The sequence below is a fragment of the Chrysoperla carnea genome, unplaced genomic scaffold (assembly GCF_905475395.1).
Source record: "Chrysoperla carnea unplaced genomic scaffold, inChrCarn1.1, whole genome shotgun sequence".
Classification (NCBI taxonomy): Eukaryota; Metazoa; Arthropoda; class Insecta; order Neuroptera; family Chrysopidae; genus Chrysoperla; species Chrysoperla carnea.
The window spans coordinates 13,448-32,912 of record NW_025408343.1 but is presented as its reverse complement, the minus strand read 5'-3'; the positions used below and the strand labels follow the sequence as shown (position 1 = coordinate 32,912).

General features: G+C 30.7%; 1 protein-coding gene across 1 annotated transcript; it reads right to left on the bottom strand.

Moving 5' to 3' along the window:
• Positions 1 to 15,206: 15,206 nt before the first annotated feature.
• LOC123304887 lies at positions 15,207 to 18,891 on the bottom strand (the record flags this gene model as incomplete). Its single annotated transcript, XM_044886444.1, has 2 exons — positions 15,861 to 18,891; positions 15,207 to 15,481 (listed from the first exon to the last, which is right to left on the bottom strand). Coding segments are annotated over exons 1-2 (3,306 nt in total), but the record flags the coding sequence as incomplete, so codon positions are not given.
• Positions 18,892 to 19,465: the final 574 nt, after the last annotated feature.

The window sequence follows — 19,465 nt, the reverse complement described above, 5'->3', positions numbered from 1 at the left end:
TTTTCGATAGAAAAAACATTTTTTGAAAATTTTCGATTTTACAACTAGAATGTCATGACTCTACAAATCATTGAAATTTTGAACCAAGTAAGTCAAAATGTATACATAGAGGTCGTTTATGACTGGACTAAGTATAAACAAGCCAAAAACGATCAAATTTGACATTTTTCGATAGATAAAACATTTTTTGAAAAGTTTCGATTTATCAACTAGAATGTCATGACTATACAAATCATTGAAATTTGATCCAAGTAAGTCAAAATGTATACATAGACGTCCGTTATGACAGGACTAAGTATAAATAAGCCAAAAATGATCAAATTTGACATTTTTCGATAGAAAAAACATTTTCTGAAAAGTTTCGATTTTACAACTAGAATGTCATGACTATACAAATCATTGAAATTTTGATCCAAGTAAGTCAAAATGTATGCATAGAGGTCTTTTATGACTGGACTAAGTATAAAAAAGCCATAAATGATCAAATTTGACATTTTTCGATAGAGTAAACATTTTTTGAAAATTTTCGATTTTTCAACTAGAATGTCATGACTATACAAATCATTGAAATTTTGATCCAATTAAGTCAAAATGTATACATAGAGGTCCTTTATGACTAAACTAAGTATGAATGGGCCAAAAATGATCAAATTTGACATATTTCGATAGAAAAAACATTTTTTGAAAATTTCCGATTTTACAACTAGAATGTCATGACTATACAAATCATTGAAATTTTGATCCAATTAAGTCAAAATGTATACATAGAGGTCGTTTATGACTGGACTAAGTATAAATAAGCCAAAAATGATCAAATTTGACATTTTTCGATAGAAAAAACATTTTTTGAAAATTTTCGATTTTTCAACTAGAATGTCATGGCTATACAAATCATTGAAATTTTGATCCAAGTAAGTCAAAATGTATGCATAGAGGTCTTTTATGACTGGACTAAGTATAAAAAAGCCAAAAATGATCAAATTTGACATTTTTCGATAGAGTAAACATTTTTTGAAAATTTTCGATTTTTCAACATGAGAGTCATGACTATACAAATCATTGAAATTTTGAATCAAGTAAGTCAAAATGTATACATAGAGGTCCTTTATGACTGGACTAAGTTTAAATAAGCCATTAAGGATCAAATTTGACGTTTTTCGATAGAATAAACATTTTTTGAAAATTTTCGATTTTTCAACCAGAATGTCATGTCTATACAAATCATTGAAATTTTGATCCAATTAAGTCAAAATGTATACATAGAGGTCGTTTATGACTGGACTAAGTATAAATAAGCCAAAAATGATCAAATTTGACATTTTTCGATAGAAAAAACATTTTTTGAAAATTTTCGATTTTTCAACTAGAATGTCATGACTATACAAATCATTGAAATTTTGATCCAATTAAGTCAAAATGTATACATAGAGGTCCTTTATGACTAAACTAAGTATGAATGGGCCAAAAATGATCAAATTTGACATATTTCGATAAAAAAAACATTTTTTGAAAATTTCCGATTTTACAACTAGAATGTCATGACTATACAAATCATTGAAATTTTGATCCAATTAAGTCAAAATGTATACATAGAGGTCGTTTATGACTGGACTAAGTATAAATAAGCCAAAAATGATCAAATTTGACATTTTTCGATAGAAAAAACATTTTTTGAAAATTTTCGATTTTTCAACTAGAATGTCATGACTATACAAATCATTGAAATTTTGATCCAAGTAAGTCAAAATGTATGCATAGAGGTCTTTTATGACTGAACTAAGTATAAAAAAGCCATAAATGATCAAATTTGACATTTTTCGATAGATAAAACATTTTTTGAAAAGTTTCGATTTATCAACTAGAATGTCATGACTATACAAATCATTGAAATTTGATCCAAGTAAGTCAAAATGTATACATAGACGTCCGTTATGACAGGACTAAGTATAAATAAGCCAAAAATGATCAAATTTGACATTTTTCGATAGAAAAAACATTTTCTGAAAAGTTTCGATTTTACAACGAGAATGTCATGACTATACAAATCATTGAAATTTTTGTCCAAGTAAGTCAAAATGTATACATAGAGGTCGTTTATGACTTGACTAAGTATAAATAAGCCAAAAATGATCAAATTTGACATTTTTCGATAGAAAAAACATTTTTTGAAAATTTTCGATTTTTCAACTAGAATGTCATGACTATACAAAACATTGCAATTTTGATCCAATTAATTCAAATGTATACATAGAGGTCCTCTATGACTGGACTAAGTATAAATAAGCCAAAAATGATCAAATTTGACATTTTTCGATAGAAAAAACATTATATGAAATTTTCGATTTTTCAACTAGAATGTCATGACTGTACAAATCATTGAAATTTTGATCCAAGTAAGTCAAAATGTATACATAGAGGTCGTTTATGACTGGACTAAGTATAAATAAGCCAAAAATGATCAAATTTGACATTTTTCGATAGAAAAAACATTTTTTGAAAATTTTCGATTTTTCAACTAGAATGTCATGATTATACAAATTATTGAAATTTTGATCCAAGTAAGTCAAAATGTATACATAGAGGTCCTTTATGACTGGCCTAAGTATAAATAAGCCAAAAATGATCAAATTTGACATATTTCGATAGAATAAACATTTTTTGAAAATTTCCGATTTTACAACTAGAATGTCATGACTATACAAATCATTGAAATTTTGATCCAAGTAAGTCAAAATGTATACATAGAGGTCGTTTATGACTGAACTAAGTATAAATAAGCCAATAATGATCAAATTTGACATTTTTCGATAGAAAAAACATTTTTTGAAAAGTTTCGATTTATCAACTATAATGTCATGACTATACAAATCATTGAAATTTTGATCCAAGTAAGTCAAAATGTATACATAGAGGTCGTTTATGACTTGACTAAGTATAAATAAGCCAAAAATGATCAAATTTGACATTTTTCGATAGAAAAAACATTTTTTGAAAATTTTCGATTTTTCAACTAGAATGTCATCACTATACAAAACATTGAAATTTTGATCCAATTAAGTCAAATGTATACATAGAGGTCCTTTATGACTGGACTAAGTATAAATAAGCCAAAAATGATCAAATTTGACATTTTTCGATAGAAAAAACACTTTTTGAAAATTTTCGATTTTTCAACATGAGAGTCATGACTGTACAAATCATTGAAATTTTGATCCAAGTAAGTCAAAATGTATACATAGAGGTCGATTATGACTGGACTAAGTATAAATAAGCCAAAAATGATCAAATTTGACATTTTTCGAAAAAAAAAAAAATTATTTTTGAAAATTTTCGATTTTTCAACTAGAATGTCATGACTATACAAATCATTGAAATTTTGATCCAAGTAAGTCAAAATGTATACATAGAGGTCCTTTATGACTGGACTAAGTATAAATAAGCCAAAAATGATCAAATTTGACATTTTTCGATAGAAAAAACATTTTTTGAAAATTTTCGATTTTTCAACATGAGAGTCATGACTATACAAATCATTGAAATTTTGATCCAATTAAGTCAAAATGTGTACATATAGGTCCTTTATGACTGTAGTAAGTATAAATAAGCCGAATATGATCAAATTTGACATTTTTCGATAGAAAAAACATTTTTTGAAAATTTTCGATTTTTCAACTAGAATGTCATGACTATACAAATCATTGAAATTTTGATCCAAGTAAGTCAAAATGTATACATAGAGGTCCTTAGAAAAAACATTTTCTGAAAAGTTTCGATTTTACAACTAGAATGTCATGACTATACAAATCATTGAAATTTTGATCCAAGTAAGTCAAAATGTATACATAGAGGTCGTTTATGACTTGACTAAGTATAAATAAGCCAAAAATGATCAAATTTTACATTTTTCGATAGAAAAAACATTTTTTGAAAATTTTCGTTTTTTCAACTAGAATGTCATGACTATACAAAACATTGAAATTTTGATCCAATTAAGTCAAATGTATACATAGAGGTCCTCTATGACTGGACTAAGTATAAATAAGCCAAAAATGATCAAATTTGACATTTTTCGATAGAAAAAACATTATTTGAAATTTTCGATTTTTCAACTAGAATGTCATGACTATACAAATCTTTGAAATTTTGATCCAAGTAAGTCAAAATGTATACATAGAGGTCGTTTATGACTGGACTAAGTATAAATAAGCCAAAAATGATCAAATTTGACATTTTTCGATAGAAAAAACATTTTTTGAAAATTTTCGATTTTTCAACATGAGAGTCATGACTATACAAATCATTGAAATTTTGATCCAAGTAAGTCAAAATGTATACAAAGAGGTCGTTTATGACTTGACTAAGTAAAAATAAGCCAAAAATGATCAAATTTGACATTTTTCGACAGAAAAAACATATTTTGAAAATTTTCGATTTTTCAACTAGAATGTCATGACTATACAAATCATTGAATATTTGATCCAAGTAAGTCAAAATGTATACATAGAGGTCCTTTATGACTGGACTAAGTATAAATAAGCCAAAAATGATCAAATTTGACATTTTTCGATAGAAAAAAAATTTTTTGAAAATTTTCGATTTTTCAACATGAGAGTCATGACTATACAAATCATTGAAATTTTGATCCGAGTAAGTCAAAATGTATACTAAGAGGTCGTTAATGACTTGACTAAGTATAAATAAGCCAAAAATGATCAAATTTGACATTTTTCGATAGAAAAAACATTTTTTGAAAATATTCGATTTTTCAACTAGAATGTCATGACTATACAAAACATTGAAATTTTGATCCATTTAAGTCAAATGTATACATAGAGGTCCTTTATGACTGGACCTAGTATAAATAAGCCAAAAATGATCAAATTTGACATTTTTCGATAGAAAAAACATTTTTTGAAAATTTTCGATTTTTCAACATGGGAGTCATGACTGTACAAAACATTGAAATTTTGATCCAAGTAAGTCAAAATGTATACATACAGGTCCTTTTTGACTGGACTAAGTATAAATAAGCCAAAAAAGATCAAATTTGACATTTTTCGATAGAAAAAACATTTTTTGAAAATTTTCGACTTTTCAACATGAGAGTCATGACTATACTTATCATAGAAATTTTGATCCAAGTAAGGCAAAATGTATACATTGAGGTCGTTTATGACTGGACTAAGTATAAATAAGCCAAAAATGATCAAGTTTGACATTTTTCGATAGAAAAAACATTTTTTGAAAATTTTCAATTTTTCAACATGAGAGTCATGACTATACAAATCATTGAAATTTTGATTCAAGTAAGTCCAAATGTATACATAGAGGACCTTTATGACTGGACTAAGTATAAATAAGCCAAAAATGATCAAATTTGACATTTTTCGATAGAAAAAACATTTTTGGAAAATTTTCGATTTTTCAACATGAGAGTCATGACTATACAAATCATTGAAATTTTGATCCAAGCAAGTCAAAATGTATACATAGAGGTCGTTTATGACTGGACTAAGTATAAATAAGCCAAAAATGATCAAATTTGACATTTTTCGATAGAAAAAACATTTTTTGAAAATTTTCGATTTTTCAACATGAGAGTCATGACTATACAAATCATTGAAATTTTGATCTAAGTAAGTCAAAATGTATACATAGAGGTCGTTTATGACTGGACTAAGTATAAATAAGCCAAAAATGATCAAATTTGACATTTTTCGATAGAAAAAACATTTTTTGAAAATTTCCGATTTAACAACTAGAATGTCATGTCTATACAAATCATTAAAATTTTGATCCAAGTAAGTCAAAATGTATACAAAGAGGTCGTTTTTGACTGGACTAAGTATAAATAAGTCAAAAATGATCAAATTTGACATTTTTCGATAGAAAAAACATTTTTTGAAAATTTTCGATTTTTCAACATGAGAGTCATGACTATACAAATCATTGAAATTTTGATCCAAGCAAGTCAAAATGTATACATAGAGGTCGTTTATGACTGGACTAAGTATAAATAAGCCAAAAATGATCAAATTTGACATTTCTCGATAGAAAAAACATTTTTTGTAAATTTTCGATTTTTCAACTAGAATGTCATGACTATACAAATCATTGAAATTTTGATCCAATTAAGTCAAAATATATACAAAGAGGTCCTTAATGACTGGACTTAGTATAAATAAGCTAAAAATGATCAAATTTGACATTTTTCGATAGAAAAAACATTATTTGAAATTTTCGATTTTTCAACTAGAATGTCATGACTATACAAATCATTGAAATTTTGATCCAATTAAGTCAAATGTATACATAGAGGTCCTATATGACTGGCCTAAGTATAAATAAGCCAAAAATGATCAAATATGACATTTTTCGATAGAAAAAACATTTTTTGAAAATTTTCGATTTTTCAACATGGGAGTCATGACTGTACAAATCATTGAAATTTTGATCCAAGTAAGTCAAAATGTATACATACAGGTCCTTTTTGACTGGACTAAGTATAAATAAGCCAAAAAAGATCAAATTTGACATTTTTCGATAGAAAAAACATTTTTTGAAAATTTTCGATTTTTCAACATGAGAGTCATGACTATACCAATCATAGAAATTTTGATCCAAGTAAGTCAAAATGTATACATTGAGGTCGTTTATGACTGGACTAAGTATAAATAAGCCAAAAATGATCAAGTTTGACATTTTTCGATAGAAAAAACATTTTTTGAAAATTTTCAATTTTTCAACATGAGAGTCATGACTATACAAATCATTGAAATTTTGATTCAAGTAAGTCTAAATGTATACATAGAGGACCTTTATGACTGGACTAAGTATAAATAAGCCAATAATGATCAAATTTGACATTTTTCGATAGAAAAAACATTTTTTGAAAATTTTCGATTTTTCAACATGAGAGTCATGGCTATACAAATCATTGAAATTTTGATCCAAGCAAGTCAAAATGTATACATAGAGGTCGTTTATGACTGGACTAAGTATAAATAAGCCAAAAATGATCAAATTTGACATTTTTCGATAGAAAAAACATTTTTTGAAAATTTCCGATTTAACAACTAGAATGTCATGTCTATACAAATCATTGAAATTTTGATCCAAGTAAGTCAAAATGTATACAAAGAGGTCGTTTTTGACTGGACTAAGTATAAATAAGTCAAAAATGATCAAATTTGACATTTTTCGATAGAAAAAACATTTTTCGAAAATTTTCGATTTTTCAACATGAGAGTCATGACTATACAAATCATAGAAATTTTGATCCAAGTAAGTCAAATTATACATAGAGGTCGTTTAAGACTGGGCTAAGTATAAATAAGCCAAAAATGATCAAGTTTGACATTTTTCGATAGAAAAAACATTTTTTGAAAATTTTCAATTTTTCAACATGAGAGTCATGACTATACAAATCATTGAAATTTTGATTCAAGTAAGTCTAAATGTATACATAGAGGACCTATATGACTGGACTAAGTATAAATAAGCCAAAAATGATCAAATTTGACATTTTTCGATAGAAAAAACATTTTTTGAAAATTTTCGAATTTTCAACATGAGAGTCATGACTATACAAATCATAGAAATTTTGATCCAAGTAAGTCAAAATGTATACATAAAGGTCGTTTATGACTGGACTAAGCATAAATAAGCCAAAAATGATCAAATGTGACATTTTTCGATAGAAAAAACATTTTTTGAAAATTTTCGATTTTTCAACATGAGAGTCATGACTATACCAATCATAGAAATTTTGATCCAAGTAAGTCAAAATGTATACATTGAGGTCGTTTATGACTGGACTAAGTATAAATAAGCCAAAAATGATCAAGTTTGACATTTTTCGATAGAAAAAACATTTTTTGAAAATTTTCAATTTTTCAACATGAGAGTCATGACTATACAAATCATTGAAATTTTGATTCAAGTAAGTCTAAATGTATACATAGAGGACCTTTATGACTGGACTAAGTATAAATAAGCCAATAATGATCAAATTTGACATTTTTCGATAGAAAAAACATTTTTTGAAAATTTTCGATTTTTCAACATGAGAGTCATGGCTATACAAATCATTGAAATTTTGATCCAAGCAAGTCAAAATGTATACATAGAGGTCGTTTATGACTGGACTAAGTATAAATAAGCCAAAAATGATCAAATTTGACATTTTTCGATAGAAAAAACATTTTTTGAAAATTTCCGATTTAACAACTAGAATGTCATGTCTATACAAATCAATAAAATTTTGATCCAAGTAAGTCAAAATGTATACAAAGAGGTCGTTTTTGACTGGACTAAGTATAAATAAGTCAAAAATGATCAAATTTGACATTTTTCGATAGAAAAAACATTTTTTGAAAATTTTCGATTTTTCAACATGAGAGTCATGACTATACAAATCATAGAAATTTTGATCCAAGTAAGTCAAAATGTATACATAAAGGTCGTTTATGACTGGACTAAGCATAAATAAGCCAAAAATGATCAAATTTGACATTTTTCGATAGAAAAAACATTTTTTGAAAATTTTCGATTTTTCAACCAGAATGTCATGACTATACAAATCATTGAAATTTTGATCCAAGTAAGTCAAAATGTATACATAAAGGTCGTTTATGACTGGACTAAGCATAAATAAGCCAAAAATGATCAAATTTGACATTTTTCGATAGAAAAAACATTTTTTGAAAATTTTCGATTTTTCAACATGAGAATCATGACTGTACAAATCCCTGAAATTTTGATCCAAGTAAGTCAAAATGTATACATAGAGGTCGTTTATGACTGGACTAAGTATAAATAAGCCAAAAATGATCAAATTTGACATTTTTCGATAGAAAAAACTTTTTTTGAAAATTTTCGATTTTTCAACTAGAATGTCATCACTATACAAATCATAGAAATTTTGATCCAAGTAAGTCAAAATGTATACATAGAGGTCGTTTATGACTGGGCTAAGGATAAATAAGTAAAAAATGATCAAGTTTGACATTTTTCGATAGAAAAAACATTTTTTGAAAATTTTCAATTTTTCAACATGAGAGTCATGACTATACAAATCATTGAAATTTTGATTCAAGTAAGTCTAAATGTATACATAGAGGACCTTTATGACTGGACTAAGTATAAATAAGCCAATAATGATCAAATTTGACATTTTTCGATAGAAAAAACATTTTTTGAAAATTTTCGATTTTTCAACATGAGAGTCATGGCTATACAAATCATTGAAATTTTGATCCAAGCAAGTCAAAATGTATACATAGAGGTCGTTTATGACTGGACTAAGTATAAATAAGCCAAAAATGATCAAATTTGACATTTTTCGATAGAAAAAACATTTTTTGAAAATTTCCGATTTAACAACTAGAATGTCATGTCTATACAAATCATTGAAATTTTGATCCAAGTAAGTCAAAATGTATACAAAGAGGTCGTTTTTGACTGGACTAAGTATAAATAAGTCAAAAATGATCAAATTTGACATTTTTCGATAGAAAAAACATTTTTCGAAAATTTTCGATTTTTCAACATGAGAGTCATGACTATACAAATCATAGAAATTTTGATCCAAGTAAGTCAAATTATACATAGAGGTCGTTTAAGACTGGGCTAAGTATAAATAAGCCAAAAATGATCAAGTTTGACATTTTTCGATAGAAAAAACATTTTTTGAAAATTTTCAATTTTTCAACATGAGAGTCATGACTATACAAATCATTGAAATTTTGATTCAAGTAAGTCTAAATGTATACATAGAGGACCTATATGACTGGACTAAGTATAAATAAGCCAAAAATGATCAAATTTGACATTTTTCGATAGAAAAAACATTTTTTGAAAATTTTCGAATTTTCAACATGAGAGTCATGACTATACAAATCATAGAAATTTTGATCCAAGTAAGTCAAAATGTATACATAAAGGTCGTTTATGACTGGACTAAGCATAAATAAGCCAAAAATGATCAAATGTGACATTTTTCGATAGAAAAAACATTTTTTGAAAATTTTCGATTTTTCAACATGAGAGTCATGACTATACCAATCATAGAAATTTTGATCCAAGTAAGTCAAAATGTATACATTGAGGTCGTTTATGACTGGACTAAGTATAAATAAGCCAAAAATGATCAAGTTTGACATTTTTCGATAGAAAAAACATTTTTTGAAAATTTTCAATTTTTCAACATGAGAGTCATGACTATACAAATCATTGAAATTTTGATTCAAGTAAGTCTAAATGTATACATAGAGGACCTTTATGACTGGACTAAGTATAAATAAGCCAATAATGATCAAATTTGACATTTTTCGATAGAAAAAACATTTTTTGAAAATTTTCGATTTTTCAACATGAGAGTCATGGCTATACAAATCATTGAAATTTTGATCCAAGCAAGTCAAAATGTATACATAGAGGTCGTTTATGACTGGACTAAGTATAAATAAGCCAAAAATGATCAAATTTGACATTTTTCGATAGAAAAAACATTTTTTGAAAATTTCCGATTTAACAACTAGAATGTCATGTCTATACAAATCAATAAAATTTTGATCCAAGTAAGTCAAAATGTATACAAAGAGGTCGTTTTTGACTGGACTAAGTATAAATAAGTCAAAAATGATCAAATTTGACATTTTTCGATAGAAAAAACATTTTTTGAAAATTTTCGATTTTTCAACATGAGAGTCATGACTATACAAATCATAGAAATTTTGATCCAAGTAAGTCAAAATGTATACATAAAGGTCGTTTATGACTGGACTAAGCATAAATAAGCCAAAAATGATCAAATTTGACATTTTTCGATAGAAAAAACATTTTTTGAAAATTTTCGATTTTTCAACCAGAATGTCATGACTATACAAATCATTGAAATTTTGATCCAAGTAAGTCAAAATGTATACATAAAGGTCGTTTATGACTGGACTAAGCATAAATAAGCCAAAAATGATCAAATTTGACATTTTTCGATAGAAAAAACATTTTTTGAAAATTTTCGATTTTTCAACATGAGAATCATGACTGTACAAATCCCTGAAATTTTGATCCAAGTAAGTCAAAATGTATACATAGAGGTCGTTTATGACTGGACTAAGTATAAATAAGCCAAAAATGATCAAATTTGACATTTTTCGATAGAAAAAACTTTTTTTGAAAATTTTCGATTTTTCAACTAGAATGTCATCACTATACAAATCATAGAAATTTTGATCCAAGTAAGTCAAAATGTATACATAGAGGTCGTTTATGACTGGGCTAAGGATAAATAAGTAAAAAATGATCAAGTTTGACATTTTTCGATAGAAAAAACATTTTTTGAAAATTTTCAATTTTTCAACATGAGAGACATGACTATACAAATCATTGAAATTTTGATTCAAGTAAGTCTAAATGTATACATAGAGGACCTTTATGACTGGACTAAGTATAAATAAGCCAAAAATGATCAAATTTGACATTTTTCGATAGAAAAAACATTTTTTGAAAATTTTCGATTTTTCAACATGTGAGTCATGACTATACAAATCATAGAAATTTTGATCCAAGTAAGTCAAAATGTATTCATAGAGGTCGTTCATGACTGGACTAAGTATAAATAAGCCAGAAATGATCAAATTTGATATTTTTCGATTGAAAAACATTTTTTGAAAATTTTCGATTTTTCAACATGAGAGTCATGACTATACAAATCATTGAAATTTTGAATCAAGTAAGTCAAAATGTATACATAGAGGTCCTTTATGACTGGACTAAGTTTAAATAAGCCATAAAGGATCAAATTTGACATTTTTCGATAGAATAAACATTTTTTGAAAATTTTCGATTTTTCAACCAGAATGTCATGTCTATACAAATCATTGAAATTTTGATCCAAGTAAGTCAAAATGTATACATTGAGGTTGTTTATGACTAGATTTAGTATAAATAAGCCAAAAATGTTCAAATTTGACATTTTTCGATAAAAAAAACATTTTTTGAAAATTTTCGATTTTTCAACATGAGAGTCATGACTACTCAAATCATTGAAATTTTGATCAAAGTAAGTCAAAATGTATACATAGAGGTCGTTTATGACTGGACTAAGTATGAATAAGCCAAAAATGATCAAATTTGACATTTTTCGATAGAAAAAACATTTTTTGAAAATTTTCGATTTTACAACTAGAATGTCATGACTCTACAAATCATTGAAATTTTGAACCAAGTAAGTCAAAATGTATACATAGAGGTCGTTTATGACTGTACTAAGTATAAACAAGCCAAAAACGATCAAATTTGACATTTTTCGATAGATAAAACATTTTTTGAAAAGTTTCGATTTATCAACTAGAATGTCATGACTTTACAAATCATTGAAATTTGATCCAAGTAAGTCAAAATGTATACATAGACGTCCGTTATGACAGGACTAAGTATAAATAAGCCAAAAATGATCAAATTTGACATTTTTCGATAGAAAAAACATTTTCTGAAAAGTTTCGATTTTACAACGAGAATGTCATGACTATACAAATCATTGAAATTTTTGTCCAAGTAAGTCAAAATGTATACATAGAGGTCGTTTATGACTTGACTAAGTATAAATAAGCCAAAAATGATCAAATTTGACATTTTTCGATAGAAAAAACATTTTTTGAAAATTTTCGATTTTTCAACTAGAATGTCATGACTATACAAAACATTGAAATTTTGATCCAATTAATTCAAATGTATACATAGAGGTCCTCTATGACTGGACTAAGTATAAATAAGCCAAAAATGATCAAATTTGACATTTTTCGATAGAAAAAACATTATTTGAAATTTTCGATTTTTCAACTAGAATGTCATGACTATACAAATCTTTGAAATTTTGATCCAAGTAAGTCAAAATGTATACATAGAGGTCGTTTATGACTGGACTAAGTATAAATAAGCCAAAAATGATCAAATTTGACATTTTTCGATAGAAAAAACATTTTTAGAAAATTTTCGATTTTTCAACATGAGAGTCATGACTGTACAAATCATTGAAATTTTGATCCAAGTAAGTCAAAATGTATACATAGAGGTCGTTTATGACTGGACTAAGTAAAATAAGCCAAAAATGATCAAATTTGACATTTTTCGATAGAAAAAACATTTTTTGAAAATTTTCGATTTTTCAACTAGAATGTCATTGTTGGGTACGAAAATCAAATTAGGAAAATTAGCTGGTGCTTACCTTATTATTATTCCTTGGAAAACATAACTTTATTTAAATTATTATATTGGCGCGATATCGTCCATAAAAACACATAAAAACTTTATATAACACGTATATGGTTTAAACTGGTTTTTAACTCAACGATCAAAACGTATATTGATTAAACTGGCTTTTAACACACCACAACGATCAATAATGTATATTGATTAAAGGTGTGTCTAGATCACGCACATAATTTGCGCATTGTGCGTTTGTGTAGGCACCAGTGTAAAAGGAATGGTTAAGGGATCCGTACCATAAGGAAGGTCCATACATTACCCCCCACCAAAATGAACATTTTTCAACTGCAATGGATTGCACCTTTAACCATTTAGACAATTGTGAAATCGGCGATTGGCAAACCATATTTAAAAATTACAAATACAAATAAAGATGCTATAGCGATAGCATTTGGCACTTTTACAAAACTCGAAATTAAAATTAAAATAAAGCACGGGACAACATTTAACAGGAAACGGGACACAGGAAACACTAAGTGGACTGTATAAGGTTACGGAAGGACAGGGAGTATCAACAATTTACGAACGGGTCGGGTGAGATGGCCGGAACTAGTTCGCAACTTAACGATGCGAACTACTCCATCTTTCGCCGGCAACAGATCAGTAATTCTTGCCAATGGCCATTTGATCGGGGGCTGGTTTTCGACCATGATAACCACGACATCACCCACTTTTACATTCTCAACGTGATCCCACCACTTTTGTCGTTGAATTAAAGTGTGCAGATATTCACGGGACCACCGTTTCCAGAAATGTTGGGACACTTGACGCAATAGTTCCCACCTTGGGATACGATTGGAGGGTACATTGGTAATGTCTGGTTCAGGGCGAGACAATAACGGGGCTCCGATCAAAAAATGACCAGGAGTTAGGCAAGAAATATCGTCAATGGGACAAGAGGCAGAAATACCTAACGGACGTGAGTTCAAGATGGCCTCGATGCGCGCAAGAAGGGTACACAATTCTTCGTATAGCAAGGCTCTATCAGATAAGAGACGTTTTAAGTGGTGTTTAACCGACTTTACCCCGGCTTCCCACAAACCACCGGCTGACGGGTTGGCTGGAGCGTTAAAAACCCACTCGATTTCCCGTCCCAAAAGGTAATCCGAAAAAATCTTACTATTTTCTCTGACAAATTGAAAAGTTTCTTCCAGAACTCGAGACGCACCTACAAAGTTCGTACCTCGATCAGAAAACATAGTTTTGGGCAAACCTCTTCTCGCAATAAAACGATCTAGAGCGGCAAGAAAACAGTCGGTAGAGAGAGATGATAATAGCTCAAGGTGAATAGCTTTCGTTGAGAAGCACACAAAAAGGGCAAAATAACACTTATTAATTGGACTATTTCGTCGAGATCCATCTTTTATGGGATATGGTCCGGCTAGATCTACCCCAGTATGAACAAAGGGCCGACCTTGAACGAAACGTGACGCAGGCAAACTGGACATAAATGGTTGCTTAGGCTTGGCAATAAAACGGACACAACGAGTACATTTGAAAATGATTTTACGAACCAGTTCACGCACCCGAGGGATATAATACGATTGTTGGATAAGACACTGGACAATTTTATTACCACCATGTAGGCTGGTAATATGAAAATGTTCCACAATGAGCTTAGAAAGATGACATTTGGCAGGTAAGATAAAGGGATGGCGAGCATCATATGACACTGGAGCTTCGGCTAAACGACCCCCCACCCTGAGGAGATCATTATCGAGAAAAGGTGTTAAAGAGGGAAACGATTTAGAGCGAACTCCTTGACGGACAGAATCTATTTCGTGTGGCAAATAAAAATGTTGAGTGATTTTTATTAATACTATTTCGGCGTTTCGAAGCTCGGCGACAGATAAACACTGGAAATTACGTTGTTCCTTGGGAAGCGAAGTGTTTCTCCTAAATCTCAACATCCATGCTATAACTCGCTTGGCTCTAACAAGAGATGAGAAACGTTCTAGAAGAAAAACAACACCATCATCTCCACCTGTAACATGGCCTATCAATGATGGGACAACCTCTTTTAGGTCGGGCAGGTCAGGAACCGAGGCTACTTCTTGGCTTGGCCATAAAGAAAAATCTTCGCGCAAAAAATCGGGACCTGACCACCACAACTTATGGTTTACAAGCTGACTTGGCATACAGCCACGACTAGCAATATCGGCAGGGTTATCAGCTGTTGGAACATGGAACCATTGAGATGGTAAAGTCCGATCTAAAATGTTAACAACACGATTAGCAACGAAAACCTTGAGTAGATGAGCAGGGGTTCGTAGCCATGACAAAACTACCATTGAATCTGTAAATAGGTAAAGCTTTTCTATATGAAGACGAGCGCGGAGTGGCAATAAAGATTCTATAATCTTAGCAAGCATGCAGCTGGCATTTAACTCAAGGCGGGGAATAGTGACTGGTTTTACTGGAGCGACTTTAGTTTTAGCACAGATCAAGCTAATCAACACGCGTTGATCCGAACAAACGACTCGCAAATAAACAGCAGCAGCCATTGCAGAGCTAGAGGCATCAGAAAACCCAACAAGCTCGGGCGGATGAATGTAAGGTTTGAAGGCAAGGCATTTCTTTGGCAAACTGACTCCATTGATCAATCATACGAGACGGTAAAGGATCATCCCAGTCGATTCCTTGTAGCCAGATTTTTTGCATCAATATCTTCATCCAGATAACTACAGGTCCCAAAAATCCTGGTAAATCATAGGTACGGGCAATTTGTGATAAAACTTGGCGTTTAGTGGTGCAATTAGGGATGGTTTCAATTCGATAGCAAAACACATCATCCTCAGATATCCATTGAATTCCAAGAACTTGAATAGTTTCAATGTCACCAAATTTGTGAGGCTTTTCCTTATATTCGTGAGGTAGGTCACTTAGAACGGCGGCATGAGAGCTTGCCCATTTCCTTAACTCAAACCCAGCCGTCGATAACAAAGCAGATAAGTCGGCACGTAGCTGACGGGCTTCAGCAATGGAGGAAGCTCCGGTACACACATCATCGATATACATGTCAGTTTCTAGAACTTTAGCAGCAGTCGGATATTTAAATCCTTCGTCTTGAATTAATTGTTTCATCACACGGAGGGCATGGTAAGGCGAGCTAGTAATGCCAAAACAAACACGGGTTATTTCATACTGTTGTACAGGTTGAGAGGGATCGAAACGCCACAATATCTGCTGAAATTTACTATCTCTTGCATCCAATTTGATGGCTCTATACATTTGTTTTACATCTCCTGTGATAGCAACTCGGTGCAAGCGGAAATTCAAAACAATATCGTTAATACTGTTTTGAAGCTTAGGACCGGCTAATAAAGTCTCATTTAAAGAAGGGAAGGTGGCATTGGTTTTCTCAGCAGGGTTAAATACAACTCTAACTTTAGTTGTGGAGCTATCTTTCGTAACTCCATGATGGGTCAAAACATAAGACGAGTTCTTCTCGGCAAGTACCATGTGACCAGAACTGAGGTAATCTTGAAGATTTGCATGGTACAAATCTTTAAACGTAGGCTGTTTTTCTAAACGTTTTTCTAATTTAGTTAGACGATTTAGTGCAGAGACACGGTTATCACCTAGCTCCGGAGCTTCACCATTACGAAATGGCAATCGTACAATATAAGCTCCATCGGAATCACGGCGATGAGTTTTGACAAAGTGTTCCTCACATTTCACATCTTCTGGGTTCAACGGAGTTTTGACAGGCAATTCTTCAACTTCCCAAAACTTCTGTAACTGGTACGAAAGGTCTGTGTCAGAGTGCATTATCCAATATGAATGATACTCATTCGATGACATCGATGGACATTCACCCATAACAAGTGTTCCGAACATGGATGGAACCAGAGAGGGATGACCTGGAACTACAGGTTCCGAAGTCAGAAGGTTGGCGTAATGTTGTGCTCCGATGAGCATCTCAACCGAAGCAGGGCTATAGAACTGAGGATCGGCAAGTTTTAGCTGAGAAAGTTTATTGACAATATTTTGTACAACTGGGACGGCAGGAATTTTAGTTGCTATGGTTGGTAACACAGCCGCTTCAACGGTGATAGAGAACGGACTATGTTTTGAGTTGACAGTACAAACAACAGTACCTTTGGCTGGTTGGGGTTTCCCAGATCCTATACCCGAGATGCGTATGTTAGACGCTGTCATTGGTAAAGTAAGGCGATCCTTTAGTGATTGGGAAATAATATTGATCATACTTCCTGGATCGATTAAAACTCGGACATCATGATGATGACCAAATACATCAGGAATACTAACTATAGCAGTTCCCAATAGGATTTGCTTATGCTGATGTACAGACGGCGAAGGCATAATATTACCTGACAGTGCAACGGTAGGCTCACTGGCAGATGATATAGGAGGAATATTGGCTTTACTATCATTATGAAGCATGGTATGATGGGCTTTGGAACCACAATGTCTGCATGAAAATTTAGAAGAACATGTCGATCGAGCGTGTGGTCCAAAACAGGAAAAGCATAAAAGTTTTTTACGTAAAACTTCATAGCGTTGCGAAATAGTCATATTACCAAACTGATTGCATTCTATGACTCGGTGAGATTTAGCACAACATGGACAGGTGTGGCTCAAATCTGCAGGCTTGGAAGAGGTTGATTGCACACTAGGCTTCAGTGGAGGAGAAGCATGAGCAACCATGGCTCTTTTAACTGGAACTTTCATAGAACCCATCGGCTTAGGGTAATTTGTCTTTGCTGACGAAGAGTTAATTACCTCACATGTAGCAATACGCCCTTCTACAAATTTACGGATATCGGCATAAGTTGGTACAGTAGGATCGTTAGCTCTTGTATCCTCAAAAGCTTGACGTGTTTGAGGATCAAGCAGCCTAAGAGCCATGAACGAAATAAGAAAATCCGAAACACTAGTTAAAGCAAGGTTGTTTAAAGCTTCCACTTGAACATTAAAATCTTCTAAAAATCCTTTAAGTTGACTTTCTTGCGTAAAAGGTTTCACAGAAAATAGCTTCTGACACACATTAGATGCAATAACTCTTTTGTTTGTGAATCTAGTGACTAAAGTTTTGTAGGCAGTTTCATAGGAATTTTCCGCAAATGGTAGACCTTGTATGGCAGTCAGAGCAGTACCGGAGACGGAAGAACGTAGATAGCTATACTTTTCAATTGTTGAGAGATGTCCTTGATTATGAATCAATGTATCAAATAATGATTTAAATGAATCAAACTTTTCATAAGTCCCATCAAATGTCGGCAGAGTGATATGAGGCAATTTTGGTTTGATTGTTGGGGCGGAAGGAGTTGAAACGGTTTGTGGTTCAGACCAAGAAGCTTCCGCAGCTCTAACAGCATAGAACAAATTGTCAAATGCCTGTGAGGATGCTAAAACGTCTGATATTCGATGTTCTACAGCTGCTAAGGCGTTTGTTTCTAATATTTTATTCTGAACGGCATCGAATTCGGAATATGCTTTGTCCAACGTTTTACATCTTGCTTTAAATTGCCTGCATATGTTTAAATCATTCAAACGTGGAATTAAATCGAACGCTTGTTGTATACATTGAAAATATCGTTCCCGCCTGGCAATTAAAACCTGGAGATCGGAAGCCGCTTTTTCCTGACTAGTAGGCATTTTGATGATAAAAAGAGAAAAAAAAACAAAACAATTTGGAAAACAAAGTTTAAACAAGAATAATTTAATCAAACCACCTATTTATCAAAAATCGATCAATTAAACAAGCAAATCCATCAAATAAATAAATCACAAATATAAATTAATAAATTACTTATTCAATCGATCAATTGTTAACAAGTTTGGAAAACAAAGGGTTTATCCAAAAGTGATTTAATAAAACCACCACTTATTCAAATGGCAAATTTATAAAATATCAAAACAATTAATTAATTAATAAGGCAAATCCACAAAATATCAAAAAAATCAATCAATTATTTAACCAGGCAAACTTATGAAATATCAAAAATCAATTAATTGATTAATCAGGCAAATTCACAAAATATCAAAAAATCAATCAATTAATTAATCATCAATTTGTTAAAAAAAAAACAAATGAAATTCATTTCGACATGATTGTGCAATAAAATGATATCAAAACAACACAGCAATTGTATAACATATTTTGAGTCAACAAATTCAATAGGTTTTATAATGTTTGTATTTTGTTCTTGTTTCAAATAAATTTCAAAAT